The sequence below is a fragment of the Gossypium arboreum genome, chromosome 10 (assembly GCF_025698485.1).
Source record: "Gossypium arboreum isolate Shixiya-1 chromosome 10, ASM2569848v2, whole genome shotgun sequence".
NCBI classification, from domain to species: Eukaryota; Viridiplantae; Streptophyta; class Magnoliopsida; order Malvales; family Malvaceae; genus Gossypium; species Gossypium arboreum.
In genome coordinates, this window is record NC_069079.1 from 123261609 (window position 1) to 123277647 (window position 16039).

At 29.3% G+C, this 16039-nt stretch overlaps 1 protein-coding gene across 1 annotated transcript; it reads left to right on the top strand.

Moving 5' to 3' along the window:
* The first annotated feature begins 10949 nt into the window (after positions 1–10949).
* LOC108486931 (protein TONNEAU 1b-like) lies at positions 10950–15524 on the top strand. Its single transcript, XM_017791100.2, has 8 exons — positions 10950–11185; positions 12463–12595; positions 12981–13069; positions 13196–13315; positions 14306–14433; positions 14539–14564; positions 14649–14802; positions 15166–15524. Exons 1-8 carry the CDS (start codon positions 11099–11101, stop codon positions 15215–15217), a joined length of 789 nt encoding a protein of 262 aa, XP_017646589.1. The 5' UTR covers positions 10950–11098; the 3' UTR covers positions 15218–15524.
* The last annotated feature ends 515 nt before the right edge of the window (positions 15525–16039 follow it).

Sequence of the window (16039 nt, forward strand, 5' to 3'; positions counted from 1 at the left end):
CGACATTAAACTATTGAAAAGGATAATATCCATATTTTATACAATCATTTCTCTCGTTTTAGTGATTTTGATCGAAATTGTTATATAAATAATATTTAAATAATAATAATTTCTCAATTTGGGAAATGAATCAAGAAAAGTAAACATATTTCTAAATTGCAAAATATCATTTTAGCCCTCTACGTTTTATATAATTATTTTATAAAATGTTAAAATTGTAAAAAATTATTATTATGAATCATTTCCTTTCTTTTCACTGTTTAATCAAACCATAATCGTTAAAATTAATTTAATTTTAATTAAATTTACTAATTTTAATCATCCAAATAAAAGATATTATAAATCAGAGCTCCTTTTATCACATTCTATTTCAGTCCCAGACCCAAATCAATCTCATGAATGTTCCAAGTTGGTCCCCTTTTGGGTTTACAGTTTGGACTTCTATATTTGTTGGGTTTTATCAGCCCCTTTTATATGTTATCATAATTTACTAAATTATTTACATCTATATCATATATTAAGTAATTATCTGAATTGATGTCTCGAATCAATCTGATTGATCGATAGAATAATGATGAGAATGTTTTTATTTTACAAACTAAATTGTATTATTTTAAAAATAAGGTCAAAATTGACGGAAATCGTCAGCCTACTAACGATCAACATTTTTTACCAACGTATCATATCACTTTAGATGATGACTCTATTGATATAATGTGACACTTTAGCGGTGATGTGATATTTTTAATTAAATTTATTTAAAAAATTTAAATAAATTCAAGTTAAACTTTTAGGGTCATTGATTTCTATTATGAACTTAAAAAAAGAAAGAAAATTAATTGGAAAATTCCCAATTTTATGAATTTTCATCCTCGTAGTTTAAACTGATTTTAGTCTATGACTCTTGTGCTTTTCATCCCAGGGGTTCAAATTGTTGAGATTTGCTTGGCAACTAGGCCTCTTATTGGAGGTTTGGTCAACCTCCATAAACTCTGCAAATTGCTTCCTCAGAAACCAAAACAGGACTGTGAATAAATTTTTTTATAATAATATTATTATAGTTTAATTTATAAGAAAAATTGAATTTTTTATTTTTCATAATTTTTATTTTTTTGAATTTTTTAAATAAATTTAATTCAAAATGTCATGCCATTGCTAACATGTCACACGGTGTTAGTAGAACCATCACCTGAGGTGGTATGCGACCATTAGTTAATTATCGGTTTCCATCAATTTTGGAGTTATTTGGAATCTTTTGCAATGTTGAAGGTGGATTTGCACTTCTGCCTTTGGATTATTTCAAAATGAGGCAACATTACATCATTAGGGAAATTAACAAGATCATTGTCAAAACTACTGAAATACAATTCATTAGTTATTCTTAATGATGGAATGCCATTTTCAAACACGAGTGAATAGAATTTTAATTTTCGGAAACAAAAATAAAAATGTCACATTCGGAATATTTATGAGTTTTAAATTCGATTCACTCATTTCAAATTTTTAAAGAATTATATTTAAATATCGAGTTTTGAGAATTAATAAATTTTATAGTGTCTCGACAATTTTTAAAGCTTGGTGGAATGTTTTCATTATACACATCGAGAATCCTAAATTCTCTTATGACAGGATTGCAAATATAAAACTGAGAGTTGGTGCGATAAAATAAACAAAACAATCCATCGTTAATAGAACAATAACATGCTTATTTTTTTTGCTAATGTTAATATGTTGAGAAATAAACTTGAGACTTAAAAATAAATTTTCAACACTCTCGAAACGAATGATAGATTTAACAAATAATCTTGGAATGGGTTTAGATGGACGGTGTTTTTGCTTGTGGTTAATGTAAAAATAGTAGCGACGGTAAGATTAGATACTATAGCGATATTGTAACGTGAGACAAAAAATAAATTAAACGCACCACACCGCACCGCACTTCACTACCCATTCAAACTCACCATCAGTGAACAAGTTTATAAGCAGTCAATCCTCACTAACCATCATTTCAACTTTGTTTTCCAACCATTAAATTGAGAAAAATATTTTAGAGTCAAGTCATTTAAATTTAGATTTTTAACTACATAGTTCAAAATTTTCATCAAATTTGATTAAGAGGTTCAATGATTCTTCCTAAGTACATTAATGAAGATTAATGATTTTATTATTGAAAGAATGTTTTTTACCAAATTATTTCTTTTAATTCATCTTTCTGAAGTTCTCAACTTCACCAACATATATTGCATCAAATATTAAATATAGCCTGTAAAAATTGTCATGTGTCGTAATCATATTTTTTCTAGGTCAAATTTGGGCCAAAGACGAGTGAAATTTGACCTAATAAAAGAGAATCCAAAATTAAAAAACTATTCTCAAACATCTTGTAATAGTATTATTTAATCGAATGGATTCTACGGTTTAAGTCAAGACTAATAAAAATATTAAAAATCATTAATTAAAACTTAATTTAAGCTTAATCCATACTTAACCTGAACAAAATATGAGTATTACACATAATATTATTAATGGTTAAAGGCGCATAAAAATATTTAACGATAATAAAACAAACATGAATCATACTTTAATTATTAAAAAAAAACACACATAAAATTTAAAGCTTAAGGACTAAATTTCAAATTTTGTAAACATGTTTTAACCAGTAAAAATGCTAAGTTATTTAATCTAGTAAATTTTTTTTTTGTATTCTTAATATTCGTTTTACTGTCTATATTCAACGTTCATGGTTGTCTCTCTCAACACTTTTTTTTAATGATTACTTAACGTGACTTTCGTTATTTTCCATTTACCTCTTTACATTTTTAGTAAAAGTATATCAACCTTGAATTTTCATTGCCTTCTAATTTATTTTGGTAAAAGATTTCTTAGCTCATATTGTTAATTTCAAAAGTGAGTAATTAAAGATAATTTATCACAACGTTAATTTTTTCATGAATTGTACATACTTTATCTATTGGTGTAATAATAAATTTAGCCCTCAAAGTTTACATATTCTATCAATTCCGTCTTGATTTAACAGATTTACCTTCAACATTTACACATTTTGTCAATTTAGTCTTGATTTAACAAATTTAGCTAGCAACATTTACAAACTATACCAATCAAATTATGTACAATTGACGAAAAACATTAGTGCCGTGACTAATTGTCCTTAGTTGCTTACTTACAAAATTGATAGGAATAAAGTTATTCCAAATTTTTTGAAAGGGATCAATTTGCTTAATATTGAAATTGAGAGGGAACGGAGAAATATTTTTACCATTTATTGTCATCAAATATGATTAATCTATTACCTAATAACATGAAACTGTTGAGATGAGATGTATATGCATTTGATTTTTTTTTAATAATTTCATTATAAGTTTTGATCATGTTTGTTCTTTTTAAGATAATGTCTAAAACTACTCATAGTCATTTTTCAACCCATAAATAAGAAGATAATGCGTTTCAGTACACTCAAACTCATGTCTTATTATATTGACAACAATACTCATGCCAATCGAAATAAGACTAAATCGACGATATATTTAAATTTTAATAATGTTGGACTGGTACTATTAATTTTACATTGTCATTTGAGCATGATTTTAAAATAATACATGCACATTTACTAAGGATTTTCGATTAAGTATCAATATTTTTTTTTCACTTCAACCCTTTTTTTTTCAATCGCGCTCATAATATTGCAAAAAGAATTGAAATAAAGCAAAAAAAAACGACTAGCGACAACATTTTTGTTGAACATGACTAGGTGTGTTTATGGGCTGGGTTTAAGTATGATATTAACATATTTTATGTTTGTCCAAGTTCGGTCTTGTCTAAAATATGAGTTTAAAATTTTGCCCAAACTCGTCCACATTTGTAAAAGACTAATAGAAACTCATTTTAGGCTCGTCCATATTATTTTTTTAATTTTTTTTAAAAATATTTATATTATATGTATATATATTGAAACTGAATTCAAATTGGGTTTTATTAAAATAAATCAAGAATACATAACTTAAAACATAATCTAAAATAGGAAAGCAAATGTGAAAGGGCCCAGAGATAAGTTTTTGACCCATGAAAACAAAAATAAAAAGACGGGTGCACAACCCATCAGCTATTATCAATCAAAGGAAAAGATTATTTTAATATTTAATAATTTTATATATTTTTTTTATTTATTTAATTTTTTTATATAATCATATTAATATTATTTTAATGTTTACGTTAGAGTAGTATTATATATATAGTATAGGTTTATTTTTTTAATGTGTTCTAAATTATATAATATATAAAAATAATATAATATAAAGTATTATAAACTTAAAAACAGGTCGGACTTAGGTCTTGAATATTCAAGCCCGGGCCCTACCTATATTTTAAATAAGCCTAATTCTTTTGCCCAAATCCATTTTTCGAATGAGTCTAAATTGACTCATGAATAAGCCTAAACCATAGTTATATAAACCTATTTCTAACACCATACTAGAATAACAAAATTATAAGAAATCCATAGAAATCGTAAGTGCGGAATTTACACATTCCAAATATGTATTTGTTTGGGTATGAAAATAATTTAAAAATATGGTCCAACTAATAAATGCCCAAAGTGTTGTATTATAAGGAAAAGATCAAATTAGTGCTTTTATTATCAAATAAATTAATTTAATCTTTATATTAAAAGATTCAAATAAACTCAAATTATAACATAATTAATATTTACTATATAAAAATATTTTTTCAATTACTGTTTAATTTCAAACAAAAGTTTTCATTTACAATAACATAAAAATTTAAAAATAATTTGTTAAATAATAAATAATAATTTTTAAATAATAAATATTAACTCTATTTTAATTTCACCTTATCTGTTTTTTTTAATAATATAAAGAATAATTTAATATGGACCTTTTAAATACATTCACGGGTAAATAAAAAAGGTCAAATTGTTGAGATTTGCCTCTCAATCGGAGTTTCATCACAACTATGCAAATTACTTCGTTAATATTTTAATAATTATTATTAATATTTTTAAATTTTTTATTATTTTTTATTTTTTTATAAATTTTAAATAATTTTATTTTAAATTTTTTAATAAATTTCAATGAAAATGTCATGTTGTTATTGATGTGCCGTTCAAAAGAGCCATCACTTGAGGTGGTATGTTATGTTGGATAAAAATGTTGACTGTTAATTGACTAACAGTTTCCATCAATTTTAACTTTATTTGAAATATTTTTACAACGTTAAAAAAAATCAAGGGCTAAAGTTACCGGAATATGATTTCGTTATTTTATTCTTAATGATGGAATGTCCTTCTCAAACACAAATGAATATAAATTTTATTTTGGCAATAAAAAATAAATTTGCCACAATTGAATTTTTTTTTCAAAATCTAGTTCACTCAATTAATAAATTCATGTTCATTTCAAATTGTAAGGGATCATATTTAAATATTAAGCTCTGGAACTTATAATTTTCGAACTCTAAAAACAACACGTAAATTAACCAAATACAAATTCTAAAGCTCTAAACATCATTCCTTACATACAACCAACTCCCGAAGCTAATCTTTAATAGTTCAGTCTAATGGTTCTCATCATTCGATACCTAAATCTCATTTCTTCTATCACTTAAAGGTGTACTTTGAGTATCCATAATAAGATATAATCATGTAAATGAATCAATCTCTCAAATAATTCATGATAAGGTTACTATATAAATTGAAAAACTTCGGTGCCCAAACAAAATGAAAGAATATCATTGACAGTCTACCAATAGCAAACACCAAGTTGGGGATAAACCCGATTTAAGCAATGAACAAGTGAAATAATGAAGAAATTGTAAAGATCAAACACTAATATTTTACGTGAAAAACCCCTCCGAAAAGGATAAAAAGCCACGGGTAAAGACTATTTCACTAAAATGGAAAAAACGGAGATAACAAAAGATGGAGATAAAACTAAACATTGAAGCCCATAACAAGAACCCTCAAAACATAAATACAAAATTCTCTAAAAGCTTATAAAAGCTAATACTTAAATGTGTAATGAGTTATTTTTCTAACTAGGGTGAAAAAAAGTCTATTTATAAACTAAATTTGTAGATCAAATAATATTAAAATAAACTATACAAAATTTAATTGAGAGAAAAAACCCGAAAAATACGAAGTATAACTCCACACACGATTTACACATGGGTTATTTTCACTGCAATAAATCACATGGATTTTAAGCAACTGAAAATCTTCTTGTTTCAATGCTTTCCAAAACTCAATCTTCATCTTGTAAACAACACAATGGTATTCTAAGATATTCATTCAATCATCATCATCTATAAATGACCAAATATGAATCACTTTGTGATCATCAGATAAAGGATCAAATCCAAATCCAATGGTGTCTCCATAAGCAGTTCCAATAAGGTGATTAAAATTTTCGAAGGTTGGTAGAATGTTTTCATTGTCTACATCGAGAATCTTAAATTCTCTTATGGTAAGACTACAAATACAAAATTAAAAATTGACACGATTAAATTATATTATCAACACAAAAATTACATTCATGATTAAATTATATTCATAAATTTTTTTCTTATCATGTATGGAGACCTCGCTCGGCCAACTTCAAAAATGACTTTGCCAAAGTGTCATATGGCTACGAACACATAGACTATACTTAATCTACACGAAACCTTATGTGACTCATACTTGTCTCATGGGATTTGAAGACTCGTAATCAGTATAGGAACTCTCTCATTCTCAACTTAAGAGAAAACTAAGAGAAAGGGATAGCTCCTCTTCTCTTTCTATTAAAAGACCATTTACAACTTTTAGCAACTAGGCTATTCGCCATCAACATCTAAAACCTATATTTGTGCATTAGCAAAATTATTTTAATATGTAAATGAAACTTTCCTTTGGGCTTATTTCTACCTACCAATAATGACTTTGTAGTTAGTCGGAATTGAACTATTTAGATTTTGAATTATGTAATTCAAAATTTTCATCAAAATATATAAATTAAATTTCAAATTTACTAAGTGTATAATAAGGGTTTGTAGCATATTTCAACCTAAAATTCTCACTATAATTTCCTTTTATTTGTTTATTTTAAAATATCAACTCTTTCATCAATAAGTAGTTGAGTGCAGTGATAACGCATATTACACTCCTAAGGAGAGAATGTACTTTAGATATGAACAATAAAACTAACATACATAATATCAAAATATATATATCAACTCTTTCTTGCTATACTAAATTGGGTAATTATTGAATAAAGTAGATAGGGTAAATAAATAAAAACACTATAAAATGAACCAGAAAGCACTATGACAAAAGAAATAAAAACATCATTTTTGAACTTGTGGCCATTTATTTATATAACCAACCTTACAAGTTGGTATCAATATTTTAAAAAGTTTGAGGTTTTTTCTGAATTTTTTTGACAAATTTTGTAACTTCATTCTTTTTTTTTACTTTATGTATTTTTAAATATAAAATTATATATATTTTTAATTTTTCAAATTTTATATAACTTTCCATATAAATTTTCTGATTTTTAAATTTTTTCGAGCTTTTTCTGAATATATTTGACATTTTTTTGTATTTTCTCTCTTCTTTGTGTTTTATGTATTTTTAAAATATAAAATAAATATTTTTAAATTCTAGCATTTTTATATAAATCCATATATTTTCTGATTATAAAAAATTGAGAATTTTTCTGATTTTTTTTTGCTATTTTTTTCTGATTTTTCCTGTTTCCTTTTTAAATTTAATTTTGAAAAATAAAGTTTGGGTGTGTGTCACATCACTTTTTTTGTAACAGCAACAGCAATTGAGGTAGCATGCCTGATATTTGGAAACTTTGGGTACTAAATTAATAAAAAAATTATTTAAATACCAAAGTGATAATTGGGTGTAAATATGAAGATAAATAATATATTAACCCTAAATACAATTCTTTAAATGGTCCTAGTCCTTATGTACTTGCCATAACCAATAAATTCTAGTACAATGCCATAGGCTAAATTCTCTTCAATTTTCGAGTAGTGATGTGATACCTTCAAGTCACAATTTCAGTCTTCTCAAAAAAAAATTCATCTATGTGTTTAAACCGTCAATGCGGTAAGCTCGAGAGCTTAGTAAGCACTTATGAAATATTCTAACTTTTCTTAACTATTAGTAGTTGGAGCCTTTTAGAAATTTTATTCAAGAGTTCACTTAAGTCATATATTAAGGAAACTTTATTCCTAATTTTTTTTAGTACATCATTTGTACTCAAGCCACTTTAAGGAGATTAGTTCATATAATTTATGTCCAATACATAACTAGGGTGGTTCCAATTGTGATCTTCTTGCTAATAAAATGCGCTTTAACTTATAGTTCTATAATTACCCCATTTTTTTAAATCTTTCATGATTTTTCATAATTTGACTTCTTAGTTCTAGTGGTTTTCTAATTTCAATTTTTGCGTGAGTTAACAATTGTTATGTAACATCTTACACCCAACTCGGACAATAAATTTGAATGCAGGACATCACATTCATTGTTGGAGAAACTCAAACAAACAAACATTCAAGTAGCGAAATCTATTATAAATAAATAAGTAAATGTAAATGCATGTAAACATGATCAATGGAGCCCACATACAAAAGTTTGAGGGCCAAAGCTACAAAAAAATAGGGCTAGGTTGTGAATCTTGAGCTGAAAAGTCATGTTGTGCTGTAGTGTCTTAAGACAGTAAAGCCATGTTTCGAGATATTCTTCCTTTGTTTAACTATTTCAATTTTAGAGTTTGTTGTCTCGAGACAAATATCGTCATGTCTCGAGACAATGATCCCTATCTCTCAAGACAATGCCACTTGTCTCGAGACCCTAGACCTATTTTCACTTAATTTTACTTCGATGTTTTAATGTCTCAAGACAAAGCCACCATATCTCGAGACTAGGCACTTAATGTCTCGAGACAAACATGATACCCTCGAGACTTTTACCCAAACATGCACAAAAATATTCTTGATGTCTCATGACATCACGAGACATGTTCTTGATATCTCAAGATAATAGAATAGAGGTGCAAAAATTAGCATACCAAAATGCACCAAAAGATTTCCTCTATGCAACATGCAACCAAACCTCCTCGCACATTTTAGCATAATATATATACCAGTCACAATATGCAATCACCATGCGTAAAAAGTAATTCATCCAAAATATCAGGTGTCAAGTAAATATCCATTAGTAACCATGCATGCTACATTGAAATATATGAATCAAAATTTACCCAAAAATAACCAAATAACCAATTAAGTAATAAAGCAATACCAAAATACGAAACCATTCAAAAACCTCAAAGCTTCAAATGCCAGATACATGAAGCATCCTAGACACCTAGGTACATGGCGTTTATTATGAAAAACATAAAAGAATCATTATTGAAACAAGACAAGCTGAGATTTGACTCCTAGATGCAGCGGACACTCTCGAATCAACTTCCAAAGAAACTTTTAGCCTACGCATGGTAACAAACAAAACCGTACATTAAGTAATGAAACTTAATGGTGCTAACATATCTTTAGATGTAACTGTACTTCTCCCTTAATTTGCCCACTACACTATTTTGGTGATTTTGAGCCTTTCAAAGCTTGTATATAATCCCGGACACCTTTGAACTCCTATAGTAACAGAGACTTGTATGGATGCACCTCCCCTTAGAAGCACTTGTATATATCTAGATGTACTTATAATTTTCCCTTAGTTTGCCCATTACACTGTTTTGGTGATTTTAAGTCCTCTAAGGCTCACATATGATCCTAGATGCCTCTGAACTCTTACAAATCAATTCTAATTAGATTTATCATGATTTTAAGGTTATACAATTGAATTTATCTATTTTCTAGGATTTTATAAAATTTATTTAAAGTTTAATTTCTTAAATAACATGAGATTTTTGTCACAAAAATATTTCGATAGCATCTCCCATTCAAATTGTATGTCAAGACGGGTGATGGGTGTTACATATAAAATTTTGTGATTTTTAATTAATTTCTAATAGTTTTTATAAATTTTAATCTTTTTATAATTTTAATGTTTTTAAATTTATTTTATAATTCCAAAATGTATCTAGACATATGAATGTCTAGATTCAAATAAACCTCGACAACTTTGTCCAAATTCATTTGTACTTATTTTAAACTTCCTTTTTATTTTTTGAAATTTTTATTTTTACTAACATGGCATCTGTTAACAACCATGTCAGTGTTGCCATTAAATACTAACGGTCAACATCAATCAAAGGGCCTATTAGGCTAGTCTTGTTAGTTCACTTGCTCAATTGGATGCGAAAAGTTAGAAGAGACTTAATTGATTCTTTTTAAAAGTTTAAGGGCTTGTAATAGAGTTAAAGCCATAAATAAATCTACAAGGGTATTATACTTTTTTCAAACTGGACCATTGAACTAGTCGTATCATCAATTTTTGTTTCAATCGGTTTAACTAGCTATTGCAATTTTAATTAAATAAATTATTAAAAATTCATAAAAATAAAAAAAATTCAATTGATTTTTCTAATCCAATTTAAATAATTCACTCAAAAATCAATTTAACTTTTAATTCAAATTGATATAACAATCAATTCTCGATCTATTCTAATCATATTTAGTCAATTCACTCAAAAATCAATTCAAAATTGATTTAATTTTTTATTCGAATTGATATATCAACCAGTTCTCGATTCTAACAATATGCATTTTATTTAAGTGAATATATATATTGCAAACAATAGGATAAATAGATTTTTATATCAAATTTCAAACAATTGTTTTTAAAATTGGATTTTAACGACCCTAGTAAGTGTGAATAATCTATTAGAGGACTAGATCAAGAAAATGAACGGCCAAGATCACACCTTACCGTCCACTGGATCCCACATTCACCAGAATTTATTTTGGTTTTTTGTTTGTTTTTATTAATTTGTGTTGCTTCCATCTCTGGCAGCACCCAACTTCTTTTCTTTTTTTCCAGACATTTAAGAATAACTAAAAAAGTAGGAGGTTTTTTTTCCCTTAATTTTCTAGGGAAACAAACAATACCATGGATGATTACACGAGAGAGATGATGGATTTGAAAACCCTGGTTACTCGAACCCTAGAGAAGAAAGGGGTTCTAGCTAAGATCCGGGTAAGAAATAATTTTTTCTATTTTAGCGCTTTTTTTATCGGAATTTCATGTTTGGTTCTCGAGAATGGATGATGAAAAACGAAACTCTGCTGATGACTTGGGCTTTGTTAAGTTAAAATTGAGTAAAAAGATCCTCTTTTGGCGTTGGATCTCGTGTTAATGGTAGAAACCTAGGATTTGTTTTTGAATATTTTGTTTCAAATTTGTTACTTTTACGAATAATTGAATGGGGTAAAATTGTGTTTGTGGATCTTTTGGTGTAAATTTGGGACCCGAATGTTAAAATTTCATGTTCTGAAAACATTTAGGTGTGAATTTTTTGGGGGTGAAATTAGATAATTGGAAATGTTGAAGAAAGTATTTAGGTGGCATTTTGGTATACTGGAAAGTTTGAATATTTCTCACTGGGCTTGTTTGAGAAGCTGGTTTGCTGTTAATTTTATTGAATTGTAAGCTGGAAAGTTTTAATTTTCAGTGGCTTTTTTCAAGGGATTTAGTTAAGTTTCATTAGTATGCCCTTTAATTTCAGGAAAATTATGGATAATTTTTTTTGCATTAGAAGCTAGAGAAAGAACTTCTTAATTTGCGTCCAGCATTTTGGCTGGGGATTTGTTGGATCCTAGAAAAGTAGTGGAGTTTTTGGAGGGGAAGCTAAATTTGGGATTTGTGCACCATTTACTTGCCAAGGAAAAGGGTATGGTTCATTTTGAGTGATTGAATAGGGGCAGGATGCTAGATTAGTATCTACTACCAATTGTACACATTTGTTTCAGAACTTACAAATTTGTAAGTGAGCTGTTTCCATACCCTGATTTTGCAAAATGTTGAGCCTAGTTAATAATGCATGTTGAATTCATTCTCGGATTTGAACAGGAGTGCCTGAAAATAATTTTCCTTGTCTGCCTCTGTTTAGGTCTTCTAGACATGGGGGAAAATATGTTTGGAGACTGGGGATTTTTTTTTTTTAATTTGGTCCTGGGGAAAGGGGTGTTTTGGATGGGAGGCAAGGGGCATAAGAAGTGCAAATCTAACGAAGGCATTAACGTATCCTGTATGTGATAGTGGTAAGACTATATGAGCTGAAGTATATTGATGGTGTTATTATCTTGAATGATTGTTGCTTGTGAAGTGTGCAGATTAATAAAGCTGTTTTTCCTTATGGTTTTCTGTTTCTTCTTTTCTTTTTCTTTCTTTTAATGTTAATGTACTTGGTATTTCCGTTTCCAATGATCAGGCACTCGAATAACTTGTTCTTTTCCCATTTATGTCACTCCTAGGCTGAACTAAGGGCAAGTGTCTTTGAGGCAATAGAAGAGGAAGATCGAGTAATTGAAAAAGAGGAGAGTTTACCTCCTGCATTATTGGGAAGTTGCAATGATCGTGCTAAACGACTTCATGCTTCTCCTTCTGGTCAGTATAGTACTTTTAGCCTCGCTATATATCATTACATGAAGTTATTGAACAACATGCTTTTTCTGCTGGCCCTCTTTTATTTAAAAAAAAAAAGAGAGAGATTAAGCTAGCATCTATTATTTGTTCTTTTTTTCTTCCTTACTACATGTCTAGGAGTCCTCCCTTCCCTTTATTTGGTTGTTAACTTTTTTGGTTGCATCAGTAACTTTAAAGTCTATATCCAATTTGATATGTCATCGGCGTACCTCGAGTATAGTCTTTAACTATTCCATTTGTAAATTGTGAACTCATGCTCATGTTGCTTTGTCATGTCTCCAAAATCTTCTTAAATCTGCATTTTGTGATCTCCTTAATAATGTGTACCTTGAATTTCCAAATGCAGGAAGATTGTTAACTGCACTAGTGTGTGAGTACTTAGACTGGGCGCAACTAAACCACACTCTAAAAGTTTACCAGCCAGAATGCAATTTGGTAATCAAGTAATTTTCAATATATCACGGTCCTGATCATTGCTTTATGGTTGATCACTTTATTGGTTTTATTTCTTTGAAGCTTACATGCTAATCATACGGATATTTGTTCTTCTTTTAAATGTAGCAAAAAGACTCCTGGAAAGCTGAGTTGAAAGACTTTAGTGTCAAAAATGGTTATGACCTTAACAGAAATGGAGATAATCCTGTCCTTATGGATGTTCTTGATTGCTTCTTGAAGTTTGAGGTTAGTTTATCACTGGTGTATATATTTTCATGCTACTGGAGGTCTTTTGACTTGTGAAGTTTGAGTCATTTTAGTCTTTCTGTCTGAAGTTCGTATGCCCTTTTTGTGTGCTTTTTAGCTGTGATAAGTGTTATTTGGAATCTTATTTAATGCATTGGGAATGATGATAATTCTTTTAGGCTAAGCTTTAGCTTTGCCGTTGTTTGATTCTTGTCATATCACCTTGCTTCTTTTCTGGTTTGACATCGTTTTAAGATACCCGATGTGATAAGATGAGTCTTTGCCTGAATATCCTGGAATGAGCTAAAGGGATGGGTGTCAAATACCGTGTGGAGAAGGATCTGGGTTATACTGTAAATTGGGTGCAGAAACAGATTTTGGGTGTTTTTTCTGTAATGGTTCTCAATTAAAAGGAAAAAGAAATTAGCAAATCTTTCTTTTGTTTGGAATGGGGCAACATGAAAAAATCAATTGTAAATCAAGTTTGCGGAATGCATCGATGTTAAAGGAAAATAGTGAAACCTATGGTTCTGTGTTGCTATATATCTTTGGCATAGAACATGATCTTTGATGCATAATCTAACAACAAAAATATATTAACGGTAGTTTGAGTGTGATGAGTACAGTAAGGGTCTTTATACCCTTTAACAACAGGAGGACTTGGATGTGTGAAGCCAAGATCAATATCAATCAGGATTATCCTAGCACTTGGGGTTTGAGGGTTTCTTTTCAAGGTTGTGAATACGAAGCTTTGTTAAGAACTATTCATTTTATTGTAATGTAGGCATGTAGTTTCTGCTTTACCAGGATGTTTGACATGTTCAGAAGTTGAGTTTCGACTCTTACCATCAATTTTTTCGGTTTGTGTTTGTTAAGTTAGATATCTCCAATGTTATTCCACATCATGATGACATCTTTTCTATTTTAAATGGTTATAATAATTTATACGCGTGGAAAATATGCTCATGGCTACCAATCACATTTTGTCAGAACTTAACCCAAGCAAGAGGAAGTGGAAGGAGATCACAAGAAATTGAGTCCTCGTCTAGTTCAGAGTCTCGTAACACAAGAAGACCCTCATCATCTACTGTTGCTGGGGGCTTGCCTCCATTGGGAAGGTGCTGGACTAATGCCTTATCCCCCGCTTCTTCATCTTTATTGTTTCCCATTTTGCTTTGCAATACTCCTAAAAGCTGACTAGTTTTAGCATATTTTTATGACAGGCCAGTCCCTGCCTCGCAGTCATCTGGTAAGTGATTATCTTATATATTATTTTAACAATTGCATATCTTCTTAATTGTTGTTTCCATCATCTGATAAGTTCGGCAAATAGATAGGAGAGCAGGCTCCTCCATGTCTGGTTACAGGAAAGAAGAGTATAATTGGAGATATGATGATGACCTCCCAGAAGACGTGATTCGAGCTTCAGCTGCCCTCGAAAATCTTCAGTTGGACAGAAAGGCCAGGAATCTAACTTCTTCTTGGCGGTCTGTTTCTCAGCGCTGCTTAAAATGAAACTTTGCATACTTATTCAATGTTCACTAGGAATTAACTTGGATTTTATGGAATTTTATATATCTTCGTGACACCTTTTAGGTGAAACTTCCCATTAGTCGATATTGTTCTGATATTTGGCATGAAAGCAAATGCTTCGCCTTTCATTTGCTAGTAAGATGCATGCATCTCACAGAGTTACTGAGTATTGGATAAATTTCAAATTAGGTTGTCGTAACGAATAAGGTTATTTTAAATTGTATAAAACAAGTCACCTTAGTCACGAAACCATAGAAATATACGATCGTATACATGAAATATCTAAAGTCGTATCTACTTAATCAATTTGGTTACAGGCATGCTGGGGATTCAGTCAGCAGGGATGACGACAAGGTTGATCATATGTAGCTGAATGACATCTATCGCAATCCGGCAAGCCTAGTTTAGTGTGTATTTTCAAGGTTTCACTGATCCGAGTTTTTCTTAACCACAAAACGGGCAGAGTGAAGTTATCATGTAAGTTTTAATCTATATATAATTGTGATGTGATATAGGTCCTCACTTTTAAGCTTTCTTTCCTCTCTTTTCACTTATTTGTTTTTGGTAGACCTTTCATTGTATGTGAGGTTTTGTATGGGGATTTAGATCAAACTATGTTTTGCAAGCAAGCTGAAAAGTCTTACGATTGTTGATGTTTAGTTTTTCCTAAAAACAAGCAGATATTGTTGTAACTTGCAAGTTACCAAAACTGAAAAGTCTTACTCGAAGAACGAACGATGGATACAGGAATACCTGATCATGGGCCGGGTTTTCTGTCCAGGCCCAAAGATTTATCTAAAATTTGGGACGGTTTGGACAAAAATATTAAACCCAAAAAATTAGCTTGGGGAAAAATTAGGTCCTTTTAAAATATGGGGTTGAGTTTAGGCTTGAATATTCAAGGCTTGAGTCTGGCTTGACCTGTTTTTAAATTTATAATATTTTATATTATGTAATTTATAACACACACAAAAAAAAACTTATACTAAATATATAATACTATAATATAAAAATTAAAATAATATGAAGATGACTATATAAAAACTTTTAATAAATAAAAAAATATATGAAATTATTAAATATTAAAATAAAATAGTATAAATAATTTTTTTTAAAATAATATGAGCGGGCTTAAAATGGGTTTGGATTAATTTTTTGTAAATACAGGCAGTTTTGGGCAAAATTGTAGAT

Coding starts and splice junctions, on each gene's coding strand:
- LOC108486931 (XM_017791100.2), top strand. CDS start 11,099: ATGGATGATTACACGAGAGAGATGATGGATTTGAAAACCCTGGTTACT. Junction 13,070..13,195: donor ACCAGCCAGAATGCAATTTG/GTAATCAAGTAA, acceptor TTTTAAATGTAG/CAAAAAGACTCCTGGAAAGC. Junction 14,434..14,538: donor GGCTTGCCTCCATTGGGAAG/GTGCTGGACTAA, acceptor TTTTTATGACAG/GCCAGTCCCTGCCTCGCAGT.